This window comes from Brassica napus, chromosome C5, assembly GCF_020379485.1.
Source record: "Brassica napus cultivar Da-Ae chromosome C5, Da-Ae, whole genome shotgun sequence".
NCBI classification, from domain to species: domain Eukaryota; kingdom Viridiplantae; phylum Streptophyta; class Magnoliopsida; order Brassicales; family Brassicaceae; genus Brassica; species Brassica napus.
Window position 1 is genome coordinate 49,945,648 of NC_063448.1, and position 24,242 is coordinate 49,969,889.

At 35.7% G+C, this 24,242-nt stretch overlaps 4 protein-coding genes across 4 annotated transcripts; 2 read left to right on the forward strand and 2 right to left on the reverse strand.

Moving 5' to 3' along the window:
- Positions 1–542: 542 nt before the first annotated feature.
- LOC106377041 (ubiquitin-like protein ATG12B) lies at positions 543–1,957 on the forward strand. The gene is made up of 5 exons (XM_048758767.1): positions 543–674; positions 797–855; positions 1,239–1,307; positions 1,397–1,459; positions 1,663–1,957. Exons 1-5 carry the CDS (start codon positions 641–643, stop codon positions 1,720–1,722), a joined length of 285 nt encoding a protein of 94 aa, XP_048614724.1. The 5' UTR covers positions 543–640; the 3' UTR covers positions 1,723–1,957.
- A 7,365-nt stretch (positions 1,958–9,322) lies between these two features.
- Positions 9,323–10,374, forward strand: LOC106361952 (proline-rich receptor-like protein kinase PERK9). The gene has a single exon (XM_013801768.3). The coding sequence runs from the start codon at positions 9,643–9,645 to the stop codon at positions 10,183–10,185; it is 543 nt and encodes a 180-aa protein (XP_013657222.2). The 5' UTR covers positions 9,323–9,642; the 3' UTR covers positions 10,186–10,374.
- Positions 10,375–11,397: 1,023 nt separating this feature from the next.
- Positions 11,398–13,672, reverse strand: LOC111207183 (growth-regulating factor 5). Its single transcript, XM_022704932.2, has 4 exons — positions 13,188–13,672; positions 12,396–12,909; positions 11,855–12,303; positions 11,398–11,765 (listed from the first exon to the last, which is right to left on the reverse strand). The coding sequence occupies exons 1-4, from the start codon at positions 13,384–13,386 to the stop codon at positions 11,758–11,760; spliced, it is 1,170 nt and encodes a 389-aa protein (XP_022560653.1). The 5' UTR covers positions 13,387–13,672; the 3' UTR covers positions 11,398–11,757.
- Positions 13,673–20,400: 6,728 nt separating this feature from the next.
- On the reverse strand, positions 20,401–24,092 carry LOC125587034. The gene is made up of 2 exons (XM_048757123.1): positions 21,720–24,092; positions 20,401–21,255 (listed from the first exon to the last, which is right to left on the reverse strand). Exons 1-2 carry the CDS (start codon positions 22,085–22,087, stop codon positions 20,970–20,972), a joined length of 654 nt encoding a protein of 217 aa, XP_048613080.1. The 5' UTR covers positions 22,088–24,092; the 3' UTR covers positions 20,401–20,969.
- Between the last annotated feature and the right edge of the window lie 150 nt (positions 24,093–24,242).

The following is a 24,242-nucleotide window of genomic DNA, read 5'->3' on the forward strand; positions in this document are numbered from 1 at the left end:
ACATATTTTTTGTTATCTTTCTTCCAAAAATCATTGTTATGAGCTATGGGTGTCGCGTTTGATACTTAGAATTAGATTTGGTGTGTACTTCTGGCTAGAGACATGTATACGTAGTCAGGTATTAATATGTGATTCTCTTATCCCAACTGCACCAAGTTAATGACGAAGAACAGAATCACATGGAAGGAGACCAAGAAAATGACTGTAGGAAATATCAAGATAACACCATTAATTGCCTGTGGATTTGTCATTAACCAACCTAACTCCACCAAATCATTAACTTCCAATAGTGTGCCCAGGCAGACATGATGCATAAACCTTGTCTTCTTTCCATTTATCCCTATAAATTATACTCATAATGTGATCGACAATATTACTTTATAAGGATAACGATTGATCCATCTCAAACCGGTCAATGTCATCGTCTTGTTTTCTATATGTGTCTAGTCTCCCTCACCATGTGAATATCTAACAAATTGTTTGTTAGCTAGCCAGCAGGTAAGATATATAATGGGCTTAAAACTAAGATGGGCCTAAATATCTAAACAAGTTTAAGCCCAACTTGATCTGCTTTAATTTCGTAAAGGCAAGTAATGTCGTCCTCGTCGTCGTTCTAATATTTTCTCTCCATCTCTCGTCAATGGCGACGGAGTCGCCGAGCTCCGTTCGGAAAAGTGAGTAATTGATTCGTCGTATACGAAGATGTTGAATCTATTGTTATTTGATTAGTAGCTTTGTATACTCTTTCACGGCGCCGATTTGATCATATCTGTTTTGTTTTTTTTTTTGGTCACAGTTGTTGTTCATCTAAGAGCTACAGGAGGTGCTCCAATACTGAAACAAAATAAGTTCAAGGTAGCTTATTCTCGAATCAATCACATTCTTTCCTTAGGGAATTATCAACTTTTGATTTGAGTTGTGACTTGAGATTAGGGTTCTTATTGTGTTTATTCAAACCTTCCACTAGTGACATACAACATTGTAAATCTTGGGTTGGATCATTTGTGTTAAGGATCTGGTACTGAGATAATGAGTTGAATCTATGATATATGTGAGTGTTTGACTATGGAAGTTCGTTTCTTCATTGGCTTCTTTTGTTATTTAATCGGATCCGGATCATATCTAAGATGCCTTCATAGATATGTAATTAGTTTTTGATATATCTTGTTGAGAATGTTTCTTTGATATGGTTGGAGAGTTTACATGTGTGGTGGTGGTCTGCTTTGTGTTGGCGTCAGATTTCAGGGACGGATAAGTTTGCTAAAGTGATTGACTTTCTAGGAAGGCAGCTTCACTCTGACTCATTGGTGATCATTTTTAATCAAATCCATCTTTTTGTGTGTTGTTCTCTTTTGAAACACTGTACTGATGATATCTTTTCTTCGGTGTTTGTAAGTTTGTGTATGTAAACAGTGCTTTCTCGCCAAACCCTGATGAATCAGTAATTGATCTATACAATGTAAGTATTTTTTCCATCTACTTCTTCCACTGGGCTTTTCTCTCCTGCACTATGCTTCGGAAATTAGTTCTACATCATTCCATCTCTTTTGGCTTTAGCCCTGGCTTGTTTTTAATCTTTAGCTTCTTCTCTTTGCTCTGTTTTTTTTTTTTTCCTGGAAGAAGACGTTATAAGCTTAAAGATTGTTTGTAAAAAAATTGCAGAACTTTGGGATAGATGGGAAACTGGTGGTGAACTATGCTTGTTCCATGGCATGGGGATAAAAACCGAGGATGTACTTCACATGCATCATCAGAGCTATGAAGTTGGGCATCATGTCCAATGATGGGATCTGCAAAAGATGATGCTGCTGTGCTACTTTGTTTGCTAGGATAATCGAAAGTGTAGTTGGAAACTTGTTTGTACATTCATTGGAAATGGCTTTTTCATCTTTTATTTTTCACTTCAGAATATATACATTACAAAATGCAACGATTTTAAGGGGCGGTTTCTCTATCATACGTTACTCGCTAGTAGGGCTGGGCAAATAAACGAACCCGAAAACCTGAACTGAATCCGATCCGATAAAAATGAATCCGAACTCGACGTAAATACCGAATGGATCTTGTTCTACGGTATTTCGGGTTACGGGTATTATCCAAACCGAATCCGAACATAAATGGATACCCGATAGAACCCGAAAGATTTCAAAACATGATTTCAATTCCTAATATGTATCTAAGATACAATAAAATATTATTGAACGTCTAAAATAATTATCTATTACACGAAGATTGATGGTTGAAGGTGGCGGTTGAAACTTGAAGTTTTTAGATTTTGGTTTTGTTTTCATTGAATAATGTTTTTTATTTCATGAGAAATTGGTTTTCGTTTTATGCTCTCATTTATTTGGTTTTCTTTTTATCAATAACTATGTTTGCCTTCGTTTGATTTTGAATGATCACGTTTGATGTTTTTTTCTTATTTTTGAATTGATTTTACTTATGTTTTGATTACAAAATAGATATAAATCAAGTACTTTTAAACCAAAGAACCGATTGGGACCCGTATCCGAAAGTTTAATAGGTTGTACCGGTTCTTTGAAGATTTATTAACCCCGATCCGAACCGGATAGAATCTGAACCGGTTCTGAACCGAATTTTCATATAACCCGAATGTAGTTGATTTTGATAAACCTAAAAAACCGAAATCCGATTGGGACCCCGAATGCCCCATGCCTACTCGCTAGTTTAGTGTAAAACTGAACCGAACCGGTCTCTTAACCGAAAAAAAACTAATAAGAAGGTTACGTGGAGGGGGGGGGGGATCTGTATGCGATGTAAAAATAGAAATTGTTATAAAAGCAACCGATTATGTTGAAAATATAAAGATGTGGGGCCCACTGCACTATTTGCACAGTGAATTTATTTTCTATATATACAAACGTTTTCGTTCGTTGTAAGGCACACCTCAACTTCTCTTCTCTCTAATAATAAACACTCTCTATCAGTGTTATAAATTCTACGGGTATAAATTTTGCCCTTATTTAAATTCCCGCGATACAATAAAATTTCAGTTCTTTTTATAACACGTTATCAGCACGATCGTTCTCTAAATTGGTAAAATTTATTTGTATCATTTATACCCTGCGATGGGGGCGGGAGGATTATGATCTGTATGCGATGGGAGTAAATCACGGCTTGTAAAAATCGAAATTGTTATAAAAGTAGCCGATTATGTTGAAAATATAAAGATGTGGGATCCGCTGCACTATTTGCACAGTGAATTTCTTTTCTATATATACGAACGTTTTCGTTCGTTGTAGGGCACACCTCAACTTCTCTTCGTTCTAATAATAAACACTCTCTATCAGTGTTATAAATTCTACGGGTATAAATTTTTCCCTTATTTAAATTCCCGCGATACAATAAAATTCCAGTTCTTTTTATAACACGTTATTAGCACGATCGTTCTCTAAATTGGTAAAATTTATTTGTATCATTTATACCCTACTATAATGGTCGGTATACCGCATCTACTATTATTTATATCATGTTATAATGGTCGGAATACCGCCTATATTATTTATTAGTAATTTAATAAATTTATTGGTCGGCCGAGCCGCCTTATATTTTGTTTATTATTTATTGGTCGGCCGAACCGCCTTATATTCTGTTTATTATTTTTTGGTAGGCCGAGCCGCCTTATATTCTGTTTATTATTAATTGGTAGGCCGAGCCGCCGTATAATTTATTTATTACTCTGCATTGACCGGCTGAGCCGTCGCATGATTTGTTGTCATATCATAAATATTTTATTGCCATAATTTTTTACTTTTATGAAATTTTATAGATTTGATTGACCGTTTATTACGATATTTTCAGACTGATTTTTGGTGCACTCGATTTAACACCAACGGTCACAAAGAAATCTTTTCAAAAAATTTTCCTTTCTCAAACGGTCATGAACAGTGATTTTCATCTATAAATACAACTCATTTTCACTTTATTTCCTCATCCAAAACATTTCATCTTCTCTCAAAAACTTTCAAATCGCCCTCCTCCGATTTTTCTATTTAAAGAAAGATGATTCGGGCACTTTTGTTTTTATGTGTCATTTGTGTTTCTATTTACGGTTTATCTGTTGGAGAATTTACTCCGGGAGAATTTAAGATGAATATCGGTTTACTTTTCTTTACATCGCTTCTCATTGTAATTGCTTGCATGATTAATGTAAACGGTTCATTTTAATATGAATAATATTCTAATAATTTTTATTTATGTGTTTAGAAATACAAATGGCAAAAATCAAGAAACTTCAGTTTCCGGCATTGGAAGTAACTGGGACAAACTACACGGCATGGGTTACAAACATGGAGCTTCATCTAGATTCCGAGAAAATACTCGAAACAATAAAAGAAGGCAATATATCAACCTCTCATGAAAAGGCTAAGACCGTGATATTTCTGAGAAGGCATCTAGATGAAAATCTTACGCATGATTATGCGAGAACCAAAGATCCCTTAGATCTATGGAAAGCTCTGAAGGAGAGGTTTGATAACCAAAAGAAAATTACTCTCCTCCATGCACTCGATGAGTGGAAAAATCTACGATTTCAAGATTTTGAAAAAGTGGAAACGTACAATTCTGCTGTATTGAGAATAGCGGCGCAATTAGATTATTGCGGTAAGCCTGTTTCGGAAGCAGAAATGCTCGAGAAAACTTACCAAACGTTCCAAAAAAAATCATTATGTTCTACAAAAACAATATAGAAATTGTGGGTATACGAGGTTCTCTGAACTCGATGTGGCGCTTATAATAGCGGAGAGAAATAATGAACTCCTCATTAAAAACCACAATGCCCGACCCACGGGAACCAAAGTATTTTTCTGAGGTAAATGCAACGGATATAAAAAATACGGAAAAAGGAAATTATTCCTATCGTGGGCGTGGTCATGGTTGTGGTCACAATCGTGGTTTTGGTCATGGTCGTGGTTATCGATTTAACCGCAACCACGAAAGGAGTAACAACCCAAGAGGAAGGGGATCCAACACATGGAATCAATCTGATCGGCTAAAAGGGAAAGAAACCCAAGAAAACCCTACTCATAAAAATGAGAACGTCTGTTACAGATGTGGATCGAAGGGACACTGGTCTCAAGTGTGTCGAACTCCTCGGCATCTATGCCAATTGTACCAAGAATCTATTAAAGGCAAGGCAAAGGAATTAAATCTAAATGAACACCTTGTGGGTACAACATCGACATACCTCGAATCCTCTGACTTTATGGGAGATTTCGACGAGACCACTCATCAAAATAATTGAAATGCTTGTACTGATCAAGCTTAATAATGCCCAGTGATGCCATAAAATATTTTGTATTTCACTTTCAGAATAATGTTGTATTCAGAATAACTAATGTATAATTATTGTGTACTTGTTATTGATGCATAATATGTTTACTTATGAAAGTTTATTTTCTTTATTGATATTAACTGTGTGTTACAGAAATGGATAAGAAAGCAAATGGAACAACAACTAAGCAAATTGGTAGAGAAGTTTGCATACCAGATAGTGGCACAACGCACACTATACTGAAAGATAAGAGATATTTCTCTACTTTAAAGTCAGTAAAAATGACTGTAAACACAATCGAATGAATTGGCAAGACAAACTTTATGTTGCCTAATGAAACAAAGTTTTCCATAGATAATGCCTTATATTCTCCAAGTTCTAAGAGAAAGTTGTTGAGTTTCAAAGATATATACCGTCAAGGGTATAACACTCAGTCTACAACTGTGAATGGAAAGAAGTATTTATATATAACTTCTGAAAAATCAGCCAAAGGCCTTGTACTGGAAAAATTTCCAGAACTTCCTTCTGGATTGCATCACACTTATATTGATGCTATAGAATCACATCTTGTGATCAAAAGAAATCCAGAAGATGTTACATTATGGCATGATCGTCTTGGTCACCCAGACACTACAATGATGCGAAAAATCATTGAAAACTCACATGGTCATTCAATAAAAACCCAAGATATATACCAATGTAATAAAATGACATGTGATGCGTGTGCTCTTGGAAAATTAATCATAAGACCATCACCAACCAAAATTGACAAAGAATCACCAAAGTTTTTGGAAAGAATCCAAGGTGATATTTGTGGACCAATACATCCACCGTGTGGACCATTCTACTACTTTATGGTATTAATCGATGCATCGAGTAGATGGTCGTATGTTTGTTTGTTATCATCTCGAAATATGGCTTTTGCGAGATTTCTAACTCAGATAATCAAATTAAGAGCACAGTTCTCGGATTATCCAATTAAAAGAGTTAGATTAGATAACGCGGGTGAATTCACATCCCAAGCTTTTAATGATTATTGTATGGTATCAGGGATTGAAGTAGAGCATTCTGTTGCTCATGTTCATACACAAAATGGTTTGGCAGAATCATTAATTAAACAGCTGCAACTAATTGCAAGGCCATTGATCATGAGATCAAAACTCCCAACCTCTGTATGGGGACATGCTATTTTGCATGCAGAAGCACTGATTCGGATAAGACCAAGTGCATACCATAGATATTCCCCATTACAGTTAGCATTTGGAAAAGAACCAAATATCTCTCATCTAAAAATCTTTGGTTGTACGGTTTATATTCCAATAGCACCACCACAACGTACAAAGATGGGACCGCAAAGACGGTTGGGAATATATATTGGCTATGATTCTCCATCAATAATAAGATACCTAGAACCACAAACTGGTGATGTGTTTACGGCACGATTTGCGGATTGTCATTTCAATGAGAAAGAATTCTCAACTCTAGGGGGAGCCAATAAGCAAATAGGAAAAGAGATCAAATGGAGTGTACCATCTTTATTACACCTTGATCCTCCTACAAAACAGTCAGAACTAGAAGTTCGACGTATCATGCATTTACAAAATATAGCAAATCAGCTACCTGATGCATTTGCTAATACCAAAATGGTAACTAAATCACATATACCTGCTGCAAATGCTCCTGCTCGTATTGAAATACCACAAAACGGTGGAACGGCAGTTGATACACGTGAATCAGAAACACGTTTAAAGCGCGGTAGACCTATTGGTTCAAAGGATAAACTTCCTATAAAACGTAAGGAATGTGAAAAGCATGATACTCCCAAAATAATAGAAAATATTTTGGACGAAAAAAATTGTGAATCTAACGACAATATAAAGCATCTTGAATCTGAAGGAAATCATGAGATTTCTATCAATTACATCCATAATGGAAAGATATGGAAACGAAATGAGATGGATGATATTGATGACGTTTTCTCATACCTTTTAGCAAAGGAAATAAATGAAGAAAACGAAGATCCAGAACCAAAGTCTGTATATGAATGTCAAAAGAGACATGACTGGATAAAATGGAAAGATGCAATTCAAGTCGAATTAGATTCGCTTAACAAACGAAATGTATTCGGACCTATTGTGCTCACACCCAAAGATATAAAACCTGTTGGGTACAAATGGGTGTTTGTCCGAAAAAAAATGAGAAAAACGAGATTACAAGATACAAAGCTCGTCTCGTAGCCCAAGGTTTCTCTCAAAGGCCAGGAATTGATTACGAGGAAACTTATTCTCCTGTTATGGACGCAATCACATTTAGATTCCTGATGAGCCTAACGGCCAATGAAAATTTAGAAATGCGTCTCATGGATGTCGTTACGGCATATTTATATGGATCATTAGATACTGATATCTATATGAGAATTCCAGATGGATTTAAAATGCGAGAAACGTTAAGTTTCAGACCTAAAGAGTTATGTGCAATAAAATTGCAAAGATCATTATATGGGTTAAAACAATCTGGACGAATGTGGTATAATCGTCTCAGCGAACACTTAACAAAAGAAGGATACACGAATGATCCTATATGCCCTTGTGTTTTCATAAAGAAAAAAATATCCGTTGTGATAATCGCGGTGTACGTTGATGATCTTAATATTATTGGAACTCAAAACGAAATTCAAAAGGCATCAAACTATCTGAAAGGAGAATTTGAGATGAAAGATCTCGGGCAGACTAAATATTGTCTAGGATTACAAATTGAGCATTCTCAAAAGGGTATATTTGTACACCAGTCTACATATACTAAACGAGTATTGAAACGCTTTAACATGGATAAAGCAACTCCTCTTAGCACTCCGATGGTCGTTAGATCACTTAATGTTGAAAATGATCCGTTTCGACCATCTGAGGAAAATGAAGAAATATTTGGTCCTGAAACTCCATATTTAAGTGCAATTGGAGCTCTTATGTATCTTGCAAATTGTACTCGACCTGACATATCTTTTGCCATTAATCTTTTAGCGAGATTCAGTTCGTCTCCTACGCGAAGACATTGGAATGGAATTAAACATGTCTTTCGTTACCTTCAAGGAACAACTGATTTAGGCTTGTTTTATCCTAAAAGTTCAAAAGGTCAAATGATTGGTTTTGCAGATGCAGGTTATTTGTCAGATCCACACAAAGCTCGATCCCAGACAGGATATGTTTTTACAATTGGAGGCACCGCCATATCTTGGCGTTCTCAGAAGCAGACACTTGTTGCTACTTCTTCAAATCACGCTGAGATCATTGCACTCCATGAAGCAAGTAGAGAATGTGTATGGCTAAGATCAATAAGCCGACACATCCGTTCAAGCAGTGGGATTGACAAAAATACAGAGCCAACTATTCTATATGAATATAACGCGGCATGTGTTACTCAAACGAAGGAAGGATATATCAAAAGCGATAGAACCAAACATATACCTCCGAAGTTCTTCTCATACACGCAAGAGCTCGAGAAGAATAAAGAGATTGAAGTAAGATATGTTCGATCATGCGACAATGCAGCCAACCTCTTCACAAAATCACTCCCTACCTCGGTATTCAGAAAACACATCCATAACATTGGAATGCGTCATCAGAAGGATCTATGACTGCTTATTCGAGGGGGAGCTTACGTAGTTGTACTCTTTTTACCTTACTATGGTTTTTCCCATTGGGTTTTCCTGGAAAGGTTTTTAAAGAGGCAACAAAGACGTTAAGCGAGAATGGATAGTGACACCGGTCCCCAAGGGGGAGTGTTATAAAAGCAGCCGATTATGTTGAAAATATAAAGATGTGGGGCCCGCTGCACTATTTGCACAGTGAATTTTTTTTCTATATTCGTTCGTTGTAAGGCACACCTAAACTTCTCATCTCTCAGATAATAAACACTCTCTATCAGTGTTATAAATTCTACGGGTATAAATTTTACCATTATTTAAATTCTGGCGATACAATAAAATTCAACTTCTTTTTATAACATAAATCTATTATTTTCACAGTTCCCCCCCCCCCCCCCCCCAAATTTCTCCCTAATCTCTATCTCTCTTCTCTCACTTCCCCAGATTTAGCCCTAAGCCGTTACTTCTCTCTCTCTCTCTCTCTGCATATTCCCGGAAAAAAATTACCAAAGTTTTCGTTGTATGGTCAATTGTTCTTCAATAGACCTTCCTTGCTTCTCTCTTTCCTCCAGAAACACCAAATCGGCGTCTCCCTTCCGTGTTGACCAGATCGGACGAAGCGAATTCCACCATGCGCTGAGAGAGGCCAAAGGAAGAAGAACTTCTCTTGGATCCAAGTCAATCTGGTGGGTGGGTGGGTGGGTGATAAATGGGGTTTTTGAATATCGTTTTACTCGTGGCCATGATTCTCAGTTTCCATGCCTTCCTCCTTGCTCAATCGCAACAGCAAGATCAAGATCAAGATCAAGATCGACGCCAATCTCAATCCTCTCCGCCTTCATTTTGGCAGTCGCAATCTCCTCCTCCTCCACCGACTCCTCAGTTCAATACCCCTCCTCCGCCTCAATCCACCGTTGGCATTTTGTCTCCTCCGCCTCCACCCTCACCCTCACCTCCTCCTCCTCCGCCGCCTCCACCATCGCCATCACCTCCTCCTAATTCTCCGCCGCCGCCTCCTCCGAATGAGCTAGCTTCTCCCCCGCAGTCTCGTAGAAACAAACCACGGAGGTTACGGCCGCCACCTCCTCCGCCTGTACGGACCTTCAAGCAGTCGGAGAAAAGCAGCGGGTTAAACACCGGGAAGATCGTGGGTCTGGTGTTCGCTGGGATCGCAGCATTGCTGCAGATTTGCGTCGTTGCCTTCTTGGTTTTCAAGAGAAATCAGCTGTTGAGGATGACTCGTACTTATTGATTTGGGGGAGAATATATATATATATATATATCTATATATCTATTTAATTGAATTTTCATTCATTGCCTGGAAAAAAAACACTCACTTTTTGAGACACGATCAACGACGATACTTTCTTGGATCATGAACATCTTCCTCTGTAAATGATGGCCTCATTCTTTTTCTTTCTATTCTATCTTTTTCTCTGAATTTTCTTGGTTTTGTCTAGTTTTTTTTTTTTTTTTTCATTTACATGCCCCTAACGAGATATGCTAACTAGAGTCAAAACAGAGAGGTCGATGGAAAGAGATTATGGTCATGTATAATTTGTTTTTTTAAGGCGATGATTCTGTGAGATGGTTCCAAAACTGACTATTATCTTATTGTGATTCGCTATATGTCTGAAATGTTCTTCTTGTTACTTTCTCTAATAAGCGCTTCCAGGGTTTATAGTGAGGAGGATCAAGGCAGAGTATAGGAAGATCAAGTATCTTTCTCCACGTTTTGCTTTACTTGGACACAAAACAGATTCTTTGTCACTCTTGGGTTTGATTTTGACATTCTTTAGGTATAGAGGAACCCGATTAGACTGTAACTGATAGGCAAGAATCAGAGAATGTCAGAATCTTTTGTGTGTTTATCTATAAACTAGATCTCTGCTTCTGCATCTTCTTGCGTAATGTTGAGATCTCCATAAAGCTAGGTAATGGGAATTGGTAACCTGACTTTGGTTCTGGTGTTCTAAAAGTTTTGTCCAGACTCGGGTTAGGAGGTCACATGGTTGATTATGGTATTGATCTTGTTCCTTAACTATGAAAGTGTTTTAAGACGCGTTTTTGCTAGGCATGACCGACCAAAGATGTGCTGGTTTTCATCTGGACTTGATTCCCACTCACGGAATCTTCGTTGGCAACATGCCTTTTTAAATTCTCATCTGTCAGTAATATAAAATATTGGAATAAAATATAATTAGTGTTGGTAATGATTCCAAGTAATCATACCCACGTCAAAGCTTTTATATACTTAACGGATCAAGAGTCATGCATGATGTTGGTCTTTTTTACTCTCCATCCCTCTTTATGCTAAACAAGCACATGCATGCAAGTAAAGTAAACCCAAAGTTGTACATGATTGTTTGTTTTTCAATAAACGACAAAATCTAGTTATTCGTAGGTCTAATGATGTTTGGTTTGACTGGCCTTTGCAATGATGTTATAAAAAAAAAACTAAATATGCTTGCATCCTAAGAAACAAATCAAATATAACCCCTCACAAAAGTCATGTTCACTTTTGTGTTTCTGTCAGCTACATTAGAGTGAGAGATAAAGAAAGATAGCTTGAAAGAAAACAGAAGCTAGAGAAAAAAAAAAGCAAAGAGAGAAAAACACACAGAGATAATATATATATATAAAAATGTCGGATCACTTGTCTTGTTGGTTGGACCCAACACACACATGGAGATACATAGTAGGTTTCCGCAAACAGTGTCTTTGTCTCTCAATGTTTCACAGAAATAGATGTGAAGTGTCACTTGTATGGTGTGTGTGGTGTGTGCTGGTGCAGAGACCCATCATTGATGCTACATGGTCTCAATCAACTACCTGAGAGAAATTAAATTTAAAAAACTGACAGTACATTGGAACTGTTATTATCTATCCAGCTATTAGCATAGAATTAGGTTATAGATTACCAGTGTCGAGTCTTGAATGGGAAGAAAGGTCAAGCCAAGAATCTGAATTGTTTTTGTTCTGCGCCCAGTCCTCACCAAAGAAATGATGTAGAGACTTCTTTGTTTCTGATGAATCTTTCTCCTCCTCTTCTTGATGATCTTGCCTCGATGTGTTTGCGAAGACAGTTCTTGTGGGTTTGTTGAACATGTCAGCGCCCATAACAAAACATTGCTGCTGTTGTTGTCGATGATGATCTTGATCATGCTGAGATGATGATGATACGGATGAGTATGTGTGATGATGATGATCAACCTTATGATCAGTACCAGAGTGGTACGGGTCATTCATTACTGTTGCTAACGGTCGTTGGTGATGGTATGGAGAATCTTGAAAGCTTCTAGAAGCTTCTGGAAAAAAAGTCCTCTCCCCAGCTCCAACTCCAGCTCTCTCCCCAATCCCTTGAAAGTATCTGAAATCATAATTAATACAAAAAAGCTATTTTTAAGAATTAACAAAAAGGTAATCATAAAACAAGGGAAATGAAATAATGAGACACAGAACCTGAAGTCTTTATGGTCAGTTGCAGAAGCTAAGGCATTGAACTGAGAATCAGTAGATGTGTTTTGGTGAAGAGACAAAGCAGAAGCATGATGAAGAGTCTGTTGTTGTTGCTGTTTAGGTGAGGACAAAGGATAAGGATAGTCAAGGGAATGGTTGTTGAAGTAACCTCTACTGTTACTACTACCAACACCAAGCCTATTGATATTACTGTAAGCATCAATGGAAGGAGATGAAGAAGCAGCTGAATAAGTAGAGGAGGAAGAAGACAAGGTAGGGCTTGGGTTGTTGTTGTTGGGGAAAGAGAGAGATGGTGATGTTAAAGGAGCAGTTGTCTGATTCTGATCAATAGATTTTCTGGCACGGTTCCTTCCTCTGTGCATGTGTTTTTCACAGTACTTTGAATCAGGGTATGCTTCTCTTGAGCATCTCCATTTCTTACCATCTGTTCTTCTGCACCTTCCTGGTTCTGGATCTGGTTTTCTACCAAACCCCATCTGATAGCATCCCCACCCAACTGCCAATGAACCAATACCCTAATATTAATCATGATGTTTCATGTAAAACCCTAGTTTAAGACCTTAATTAAATTATCCATAATCACTAGAAGAATGTTAACGCTGAGTTTGTGAAAGTGGTCATATGAGAAAAAGTTAAGACAAACACTCAAACACACAAAAGCTGCAAACTTCTAGAGGCATGAGAATCAACAAAAGATTAAAACTTTATGCCAAATAAAAAGAAACCAAGAAATTTAAACAAAATAGAAGATAAAAAAATAAGTTTAGGGCTTACTGGATTGGTGAGGGAGGAGTCTAGAGACCAAGGAAGAGTCCAAGCTTCTTCTAATGGAGAAGATGAGCTCAGGTGGGACAGGAACTCCTGAGACCATGTACTTGTAAATTAGGGCTTGATTCTCCAGTTCTTGCCATTGTGTTGGTGTAAATGGAGGCCTCTCTATTGTTCTCCCACCATTTCCACTTAGACTCATCATCTTTCTTATTTTCTAGCTTTCCTCAAAGGGTTTATATAGAAAATCAAAAGAAGATAAAAGAAGAAAATAAGAGCTTTCTTGATAGCTTCAGAGGTAATCTAGGGTTCCTGAGTTTAGGACAGAGACAGACAAAGAAGACCAACACTCTCTCTGTCACTCTTTCCCTCTTGTTTGATATTTCTCTCTCTCTCTCTCTCTCTCTCTCTCTCTCTCTCTCTCTCTCTCTCTCTCTCAACATATATTCCTCAGATGCAATTTGCATGAACACTAGCTAGCCTCTACCTTTTCACGAGGCCATACCCACTTTATATATACTAATATGTTTCTGTAGTTAACTATAGAACAAAGATTACTATACAATTAGTCACACTCTATTAGACTATGTATATTTGTTGGAAATATTCAACACCTTACACCTTTTATCAATCCACCTCACCTTCTCTTTCTTCCACCTATTACATCAATAATTTTTCAAATTTTATTCTACTTTAATAAATTCAACATTCTATCCCATAATTTTATCTTATATTAAGAAAATATTTTTATGTATCCAAATCAAATAAACCAAATCTCTATTTATAAACCACTAAAAATGATGAATTTTCATATAATTTATTTTACAAAATATATAATTTATTATAAGATAAATGACTTTAAAGATTCAAGATGACACTATAAATTAAAAATAATAAGATGGATCCCACTTGTGAGTATTCAACATGTTGAATACTTTTAACTACAATGAATCCACCTCAGATTATTTTGGTTTTTCAACTACTTCGGTGTAGCTATTAAACTGTTGAAAAAATGATTTAACATCCCCATTGTAACTAGTCTTACTATGAAAAAATTAGAGAAAGATAAGATATTTTGGGAGAAAAATATTAATAAAAAGAAATCATGATTTTATATGGTTGGTAGTTAAATCAAAGAGTTAAATCACAAAACATTCATAAAAGAAAATCTAATGGAGATGGATGTCAAGAAAAATGTCAGATGAGGACAAGAGCTTTTAAGGGGTTTTGCCATGTAGTGTAAAATCAAAACAACATTAAAATATCCAATATTGTTAATGTTAAAATAGATGGATAGATAAAAATGTAAGGAGGGGAAGAAGAGTGTGGTCCTATAAAGACTGGCAAATCTGAAGAGACTCAGGCCCAGTGTTCCTGTTGCTTCTTCTGCAGCACTTGATGCTCCTGTCTCTCTGACTACTCTTTCCTCTCTCCCTTAATTTTTCTCAATAGTCTTCAATATTAACCTTTTTATTTTGATTTTAAGTTATAATAAATAAATTTGTATTTTTGGGAATCTTTTTTTTCTTCCTTCGAACAGATGCTCTTTTAAAATTTCAGCTGTATCCCAATACTTGATGGCCTAAAAATGTGTGCCATTTCCTCTTTATTACTGAACTCCTTTTAAAAACAATTATTTACATTTATTGAACCCTGATATTACTGACTAGGCAGATGAAAATCAGATAGATAAAAACAACTGGTAGATGTGTTGAAAAAAAGAATTGACGAGTATCACTGCACAAATCTCTGACTCGATAAAGAGAGAATCAAACTTTTTAAAATTAAATATGAAATATTCACGCTTTGCTGACTCTAAAGGAAACAAGGTAAATTTAATAATTTGACCATTCATTTTTTTGTCAAAGTTTTATTAGTTTTTACATGGTGATATATGTAGAAATATGTGGTGTTGTTTGATAAGGTGTCATCATGGTAAATAAGAAAGAAAGAAAGGGGTATTTAGCTGAGATATAGAGAGCAGTCAAGAGACCATTGGATAAAGAAGGGGACTAGGTTTGTTTGGTTGCAAGTGAAGTGAAAGTACTTTTGTTCTTTTTTCAAAGTGTTAAATATTTTGTCGTTTTTATTAAATATTTTTCAGGCATTAATTTTATAGAATAGGAATAAGAAAGGAGAGGAAGGCATGTGAAGAATCAGAAATACTTCAGAGAGGGTTGGGGTCATTAAGTTGCAGAAAAAAAAAAGAGTAAGACTGTTCACTACTCTGTTTATTTCTCTGTCTCTTTTCACATGCTCTGTCCTTTTCTCTCCGTTTTTTTAAGCCCCCTAGATCTTTCGTCTTACACACCTACAATCTACCATTCTATGCATACTCACATACATACATACAATAAGTATACACATACACAGTTCACACATGCAGAAACTAAAATATATGCATGTTTCTCAAAAGTTTTTTTTCTAAACATTTGTGAAGATTCTAATACTTCGACTGAATAACAAAATAAACAAAGTTGGGCTAAGAAATTGCTCTCATTAGTAGAACTATATAAACAGAATATAAAAAGATTTGTAAAACTGAACTTGTAAGGACAAATATATATATATTTACAACAGAATTTTGAATGATAAAGTGATTTTTCTTTTCGAAGTTAGTTTTCTGAATTGGTCTAGTTAATTGTTAGATATATTCTGCGATTCTGCAAGTTTTTGTATTTAGTGTCATTAGGCAGGTAACCAATTAACTATCACAATAAACACATTTCAAGAAATATGTGTTGTTATATTATGCGAGATGCAATGGTATCTAAACATATAGAGCGCTAAACACGTAGCTAGATCTGTCGGGGTTGGTCAAAGTGACGATCATGATGTGAATAAGGTTAATGAAGAAGGTTGAAAGACCTTTGGACTTGGGGATATTTCCATTTCAGAGCATAAGTTTCCATTTTAGTTATTCATATGCATCATCATCATACTTTTTTCCCTTCTCACCTTGGTTTTGTTAGATTAAAAAAAAAACTAAAACTGAAAATGGAGAGTTATAGATGTCGAATATATATAGGAGATGAGGGGTGGGTGAGGGAGACCTACCTCCTTCCCTCCCTTTGACTCACTTTTACCCATTTTTTTTTGACTTATTAACACTGCAGGACAGTTTCCATCTTTTAATTACACAATAGGACAGTTGTGACTATTGAGTCAGTTTATATGTGAAAAGTCTCAACTTGCTCCTCATAAAGTGTAACAGATGGGGTAGTTTGGTAAACGTGTTTTTTTTTTTATTTCTGGTTACATTTTTGAAATTTAAAATTCGAAGTGGACCCCTGCAATAGTTTTAGAGATCGTGTTAATTAACCGGATGTAAAAAATTATTTTTCTTACTTTTTGTTGCTTTTACCGAGGTGAGAAAGAAAAATCTGAGAGGCGACGGAGAAGACGATAGCGACGAAGGCACGATTTCGAAAGAAGATGGCGAAGGCGGCAACTTTTTAATAGTGAAGGCTCAGAGAAGAAGATTGTGCGGAGAAGATGTCGCTAAGACGGAGCCGGCGTGGGAAGGAGGAGGCCGACGGTTAGTTCCCTTTTTTTGGTGATATTTCCTTTTGCATATTTGGTCTCTAACTGTTGATATCATGACAGAGGTGGTGGAGATTGAGGATGTGTGCGAAAGACCACCAAAGAGGCTATTTGCTATCGACCGGTTCCCGTGAGAGAGGGTGAATGTGTACTCAGCCATAGATCGTCTATTGTGGGTTACATATGTGCTTGACGAAACCCAAATCGGAGATGCGCTGAACGGCACACCGGAGATGGCGAAGCTTATGGGTTCATGATTTGGAAATCTCTTCAAAATTCCTGTTTCAGACTGAATGTGGCGGACGTACAAAAGGCAAAACACGATTTTGAAGTAAGCTTACTTCTCATGTGTGGCCGTGTACATAGGATGTTAAGCGTATAAGTGTACAAAACAATAGCGTACATGTGTACGTAGCAAAAGTTGTCTACACAGATACTCCGACAGTGGTGTACGCACGTGTGCAAGTACTTGTATGTGATACTGTTTTTTTTTGTTTTCTTACAGCTGCCTGTCAAACCAATGATGGAGATTTGTGGGAGCAACGAGGAAAGGTGAGGTGTTTGGAATGAAGAAAATTTTGATAAAAAGGTCTATTACATGCTTAATTTGTTGAAGGAATGACATTACAATGATGGAGATTACGAAGGCTACTAGGGTGGGATTGATGCAGTGGACCCACTATTTGTGTATAACGAGAAAGCAAAGACCAACAAAAGGAAACACAAGGGTGGTGGTGGTGAAGAACCAATTGTAAAACATTAGAGGATGAATGGACAAGGGTTTGGATGTCCCTCTGTATTAACACTGATGGTGTATATAGAGTGAACTTTAGTATGTTTTCATAAGGCATGTAGACCTATTTTGGTGTGGAATTATGTATGAGTATTATGTATTAAGACATGTTGACCTATTTATGGTATTGTTTTTCAGAAGACATGCACCTATTTGTGGTTTTCATAAGGGTATTATGTTTTATTTGGTTGATGTTATACGTTCCAGATTTGCAGCGTACACAAAATATGTGTACATTATAAATATGTACATGTGTACATTGCTTGTGTATATGTGTATATTATTAAAGCGATGTACAAGTAGAATGATATGTGTACATTATAAAGCAGGGAGTCTGTACTGATTGGTGTACATATGATTTGTGTACATTATATACATATTGGTGTACATATGATCTGTGTACATTATAAATCAGTGTCCGCAAACTAACGTGTACGTAATAGAGTTGTACGTTTTATTTACATATGTATGTTTTGTTTGATAAGTGTACATATGATAGGTGTACATATGATTTGTGTCCATGTGTACGTTTTGTTTGATAGATAAAGACACATTAGAGATTTGGTGGGTTTAGTATCATTGTGTACACTATGGTTAGTGAAAAAATTGAAATATACGTCTTTTGGTGGAAGATTAAATGAAAAAAAAACGGTAATGTGAATAAGCAACGATTTGTATATTTGAACTGTTGGGGGATACGTATGATTTGTGTGCATATATACCCCCTGATTTATTACGTACACACATGGTTGCATACACCGCTTCATAACGTACACATGTACACATGTCATATGTACATGTGTACATGTTTACTTATGTACATATGTATATTATTAAAGCGATGTACATGTAGAATGATATGTGTACATTATAAAGCAGAGAGTCTGTACAGATTGATATACATATGATCTGTATACATTATGTACATACATATGATCAATGTACATTATAAAGCAGTGTCCGCAAACTAGTGCGTACGTATAGAGTTGTACGTTTTATAAAGCATTGTCCGCAGACTAGTGTGTACGAACACATATTGGTGTACATATGATTTGGTTTAACTAGATTTACACACGTTTTAGCCTTTCAAGTTTTGTTTGATAGATGTACACACGTTAGACAAATGTAGAGAATTCTCATCAACTTGACTACTTTGATGTTTGACTCGATTGGGCTCTAAAATGACAAACAAGTTGGATGCTTTGGGGTAATGCTAGGTGATGGAAGAAGAAAGAGACAGCCCCGTCATTTGTGAGTATAATCGGTGGTGTTGTGAGTCTGATAGCAAGCTCTTTAGTGTTAGGAGACCAATAACTCAAGACAGCTGGAGGGGACGGATCAATGAAGGTGAAGAAATCCTTCTTGACATTGTTTTGTAATTCAAGTAAGCTTATGTTGGGACGGACTGGTACAATCTTTAACATCTTTTTTTATCAATTGCAACATTTCAGAGGGAGTCAGTGGAGCTCTACTCTCTAGGAATAACCATGTAGTGACTTGCCATGGCGGATCTGCAAATAAAAACATAAAAAGATTAGATTACAACATAAGCCTATTTGTTAAGGAGTTATCATTACGTGGGTTTTGAGAACAAGTTAGAGTATTAACAGTAGTAATCCGATGAAAATGGAGGAAGAAAATGCTTAACGTTTGATTTGCAGAAAATCCAAACAAACAAAAAAGTGAATATCAAAGATGAAGAAGGATTTTACGACATAATTTAATTTGGGCCGTTGGAATACAGAGTATAAAATAAATCCAAAGGCTGGGGAGAGAAACATATATCAGTCTTGTCAAAAATGTCAGATTTAATATGGACCGTCGATTGGAAATAAGGACGTGTGGTGTGTGTTTATTCCCGCTAAAATGCTTGTTTAGTTACACAGCTGTTTATTTTCAATGTAACTAGATTGTTTGGTAGAAAGGAATCTATTAGGAGAAAGTGTTTTGCTAGAAGAAACTGCCTTATTATGTTAATAAAAACTTAAAACTGTGTTTGGGTGTAATATTTTCTTTCTTTTTTCAGTTTCATGATATATATTGACATGTAATCAGTAAAAAACTGTTGATCAAAAAAATGTGTAAAAAACTATATCCTAATTTCTCTCTAGGCCTCTAGGGTTATTACAAGTTGGTTATTTTCCCTTAATTATAAAGTGGGATAGCGTGGTTTTGATCTATCCAATCACGTAAATATAAGACGACATAGCTACAAGTAGGGCCGAGCATTTTATCTTAAAATTTGATTCGATTCGATCAGAAAATTTTGGATATCCATAAACTTTCGAAACAAAGTAAATACTAAAAATCAATATCCGCTAAAATCGAATCAAATCACAAATAGTAAAAGCCGATATCCGCTCCGATCCAACAATATATAAATACATGTATATCTTGATTATAAATTTATATAATTATTATTCTAACATATGATTTGACATATTCTACTCACATTATTGCTTATATTAAAGTATTACATAAAAAAGAAAAAAATTTATGATAATTAAACTTTTTTCATAAGTTTTGTTTTATTATAATTGTTAACTAAGTTTAAAATTTACATAATATGTAATTTCACTATTTCTTTTATTTTTTTTAATATATCACTGAGAAAAGTATTTTATAAAACAAATTTATATCAAATTTTTAAGATTATTTGTATTAATCAAAACATTTCATCAGTAAGTATTCGTAAATATCTATTTATTTTCTGAATATTTGTTTTTCATAATATCCGTATTTTTCGAAACAAAACAAATAAAAAAATTAGATGTCCCAAATTATAAATACTTTCAAAACCCAAGATATCAGATCTGTGCATAAACCTAGTTACAAGTATATATTAAAATCTATATTTTTGTGTTCAGGATATAATTAATCTTCTCTCGTAATGGAATGCTTATCGTTTTTTTATAAACTTTTTTTTTTTTTTTTTGTCACGGGCGGTCTCCGGAATCCCAGAGGACTCGAACCCAGGTGCCTTGGGATCCAGTTCACTCTAGTGTTACCACTAGGCTATTCTGTCCCGGCTTATAAACCCTTCTTAATAGTGAAAGAATGTCCATAAAGTTGGTGTTTTCATTTTCATCCGTGTTTGCTTTCTTATTTAACCGGAATTATCATTTTGTTTCTTGGAGTTAAGACGAGTATATCCATTTACAAAACACTTTTACGTTGCAGTGGTAAAATAATATATTCGTTAACAAAATATTTTTTATTTTATTTTCAAATTCAACTAGACTTATTACAAGATGCTTTTATTCATGATTCACATAGAAAATTATTAATCAAAAGAATATAATAGTAATTTAACAATACAAACCCCATACGATCAAGTGATCAACCTTATTATAATAGTGGATATGCATGGGAGACTTTTATTCTAGTGATCGCACTAGTAACACCATAGCTCATTTCATATGTGGGTTTGATCCACATGTTCGTCTTCTGCGTTAATGGACAGGAGATGGAGTCACTGGCAACAGCCGTCGAGGGGACCGTCGTCGACGTGGACAACAACAACATACGAAACAAATAAGCCAACCTAAAAACCGAACTAGTTGGCTTACAAGTATTATAACAGGAAACACGATCCAGAATCCCACATAAACCATTAGTATATAGATGATTTTATCATCTTCATACTGAACCAATGCGACAGCGAAGAAAAACGCCGCCGATATGCAAAGAACCGCTAGTACCATAAATGTCACTAGGATCGCCATTATCATCCGGTTCCTATATAACAAACATCATCAGATATATTCTCAATTATATTTTTATCATCAATTCAAACACTTCACTCAATTTCTCGGAATTTCCAAATAAACATTGAAATTGATTTGTCATAGACTCGTAATCCTTTTGTCCAATCAAATAGTGATGAGTCAAAACAAAATTAAGTAGATTTAACGAATTAGACTGATTTGTTGGATTAATCTAAGTCAACTATTGGACTAATACAATCTTATATTATATTTAAACCATAGTCAACAATCTAATATTATCCTTTGTAAAATCAAAATAATAAAAAAAAAACTCACGTTTGAATATCATTTTCTTGCGACTTGGAACACTGTTGCATTTTTTTATAAAAAGGCCAAATAATCTACAAATTATCATAATTTATATACTGGTAGTGATCATATTATATAAATGATCTGTGGCGTATATAATTCGTCTAACTAGTAATACTGTAATACCTGAGTCGTAATCCACTGATGACAAGTAGAATGAGGCTCATGGAGGCAGAAAACGAAACTGTACTGCTAATAACCATTCCAAGATAGAGTCCACGTTTCGAACTCTCGTGCTCCAATACCGAAGTTCCCGCTTTTGCCGTACAAACCGGTACGGTAACACCGGTTTGATTACCGGAAGAACAAATATCACTCTGCCATACACCACCAGGAGGACTAACCATAACTTGAAAGCTCATACCAGCTATAACTGTCGCTGCAACCATTAGATTTCCTCTGGTCTTTTCTAACCAATCACCTTGACGATTTAAATACTTCACAAACCACTCTGATGCTTCTTCGTATTGATCTTCTCCACCGTTAACTTCCATGATTCAAAGCTAAATAGATATCTGATAAGAGTGTTTTAGTCTTGTTGTATAGTTTTATATGTAACTTCTCTTTTCATCGAGATTATAAAGGCAAAAAATGTAAGTTGTGTTATTAGGAAGGGAGGTAGAAAGTTCTGGTTTGATGAACTATAGTCTTTTATTTGAAAGTATTTTGTTTGTTGATCATGGGATTAAAGGAATATTTTAGTTGACATTTCTTTTGATCGAGTCAATGATGTTGACATTAGAGAAGGAAACCTCGTTTGATATTTTTGTTTCTTGCTTGTTTGTAAACAGACTCCTAGGTTGGAATACAAATTGTGCAACATCAAATTTTACTTTGGATGTGTATGTGTTTTTTTTCAACGGCCTTATTTACTTTCGAATTGATATATGTGTGGAATGATAGGTTACCATGATGAATGATTTGGTAATAGATTGGATTTGGTATATTGGAGATCAGAGGAACTTGTTAAAGTACAGCACTTCGTAGCAAACCATGTTACAAACAAAAAGTGGAATAGCCGTCAAATTTAAAACAGTGGAATGTGAACGCAGTTTTTTTTCTTTGTCAAACACGTAACTCTTAGTTTGTGTAAAATAATGAAAATCCTATATACTAACCAAGGTGATGGAACGGTTGAATACTCGTTTAAGTTTTAATAGTCAAACCCAAATATCAAGTTCCATTCATATACTGTACATATTGATAAAAATGATGCTGTTAGCGGCAAATGAAAAAAATGTAAGATATGGGTTTATGTCACAATATCATAAACCCTTGCATGCAACAATATAACAATATAAAAAATTAACCGGTGGTGGTAGTCCAGTGGCGCTTGAGGGAATAAACCCAATACGGCGAACCCTGGTTCGAACCCCGCTGGCCACACGGATATGGGCTATTGCTTTCGGCTCATTTGAATGCCCAGGAGAGGGTCTATCCGTGGGCTGTACCTCCACCCGGATGTTAGGTCTGTGTCTTTAATAGACCCGGGTTTAACCCTTTTATTTTCAAAAAAAACAATATAAAAATCATTGCATGAGAGAGGGATGATGATTCGGAGAGGAAGAGACGATAGAGAGAAAGACCCACAAGGGATGATAAAAGTACGATTATCCACGATTTTTTATGGCGGAGTTCTTAAAAGAATATAAGAAACTTTTTCTTAATTTTTAACTAAAAAGTAAGAAGTATATGAATATTTGGTTCAGGTTGAGAAAGTCTACTATCTTCTTGTCTTGTTTAAACTTATATCAAGCATTAGCATTTTATGCCAAAGAAATTTTTTTTTTCTTTTGGCATCTCATTTTTTTAAAGCCCATAAAAAGCTATAAACAAACAAATATTTAAACCCAAAAGGAGAAAAAGGATAAAGTCTAAGCCACATCATGTCCACGTGTAGGACTGCTACGAAAGGAAAGACATACGGCGTACATGACCTACACCTTCCTCCACCGGTCTGAAACCCGACGCTATGATTTTCCGATAACGGAAATCGAGAGAGACCAAGGCAAAACGGATAACCAATTCCAGAACGGTTAAGCCATATCTGAACCATCGATTCAAAGCTTGAATCCAGTTTGCATCGCGAAAAAGAAAACTTCAGAGATAGCTAAAATCCATCTAAAACATCTTTAAAGATAGGAATAAGCTTGAAGATGAAGAACCCATTTAAAGGAGAATAAGGATAAAGCTATGAGAATTGATAACCGCAACACAATTGACATCCAAAAAAAAATAGAGAATCAAGATTAAACTAAAAGAAATAAGCAGACAAACAAACCAGATATAAATTTGGTCTATCTAGACAAAATCATCAGAGAGCCATGATGATTTGCTAGAGAAGATGCCGGCAAACATGATATGCTAAACAAGCCACCAGTTTCCAGAATCTAAGCCCGACTGCCGGGAGTCAAAAGCCGATGAGAATCCGGCGAATCGATGAAAAGTTCATCAAATCCCGTTGATTTCTTCCGGCGAAAAGGATGCTCTCTGATTCTCTCGTCTCCCGTGTGTTGCCAAAGAGATTCAGCATTTGTAACTTGAGGTATCAATTCGTAGGAAGAAACACTCCTCTCACACTTTTTTTTTTTTTTTGGATCCAACACTCACCTCTAATTATGGTTAACAAATAATAAATGGGGTTTTATT

Coding starts and splice junctions, on each gene's coding strand:
- LOC106377041 (XM_048758767.1), top strand. CDS start 641: ATGGCGACGGAGTCGCCGAGCTCCGTTCGGAAAA. Junction 1,308..1,396: donor AGCTTCACTCTGACTCATTG/GTGATCATTTTT, acceptor GGTGTTTGTAAG/TTTGTGTATGTAAACAGTGC. Junction 1,460..1,662: donor CAGTAATTGATCTATACAAT/GTAAGTATTTTT, acceptor AAAAAATTGCAG/AACTTTGGGATAGATGGGAA.
- LOC111207183 (XM_022704932.2), bottom strand. CDS start 13,386: ATGATGAGTCTAAGTGGAAATGGTGGGAGAACAATAGAGAGGCCTCCA. Junction 12,910..13,187: donor ACTCCTCCCTCACCAATCCA/GTAAGCCCTAAA, acceptor GTTCATTGGCAG/TTGGGTGGGGATGCTATCAG. Junction 12,304..12,395: donor ACTGACCATAAAGACTTCAG/GTTCTGTGTCTC, acceptor TTATGATTTCAG/ATACTTTCAAGGGATTGGGG.
- LOC106361952 (XM_013801768.3), top strand. CDS start 9,643: ATGGGGTTTTTGAATATCGTTTTACTCGTGGCCATGATTCTCAGTTTC.
- LOC125587034 (XM_048757123.1), bottom strand. CDS start 22,087: ATGGAAGTTAACGGTGGAGAAGATCAATACGAAGAAGCATCAGAGTGG. Junction 21,256..21,719: donor ATCAGTGGATTACGACTCAG/GTATTACAGTAT, acceptor TTTGTTATATAG/GAACCGGATGATAATGGCGA.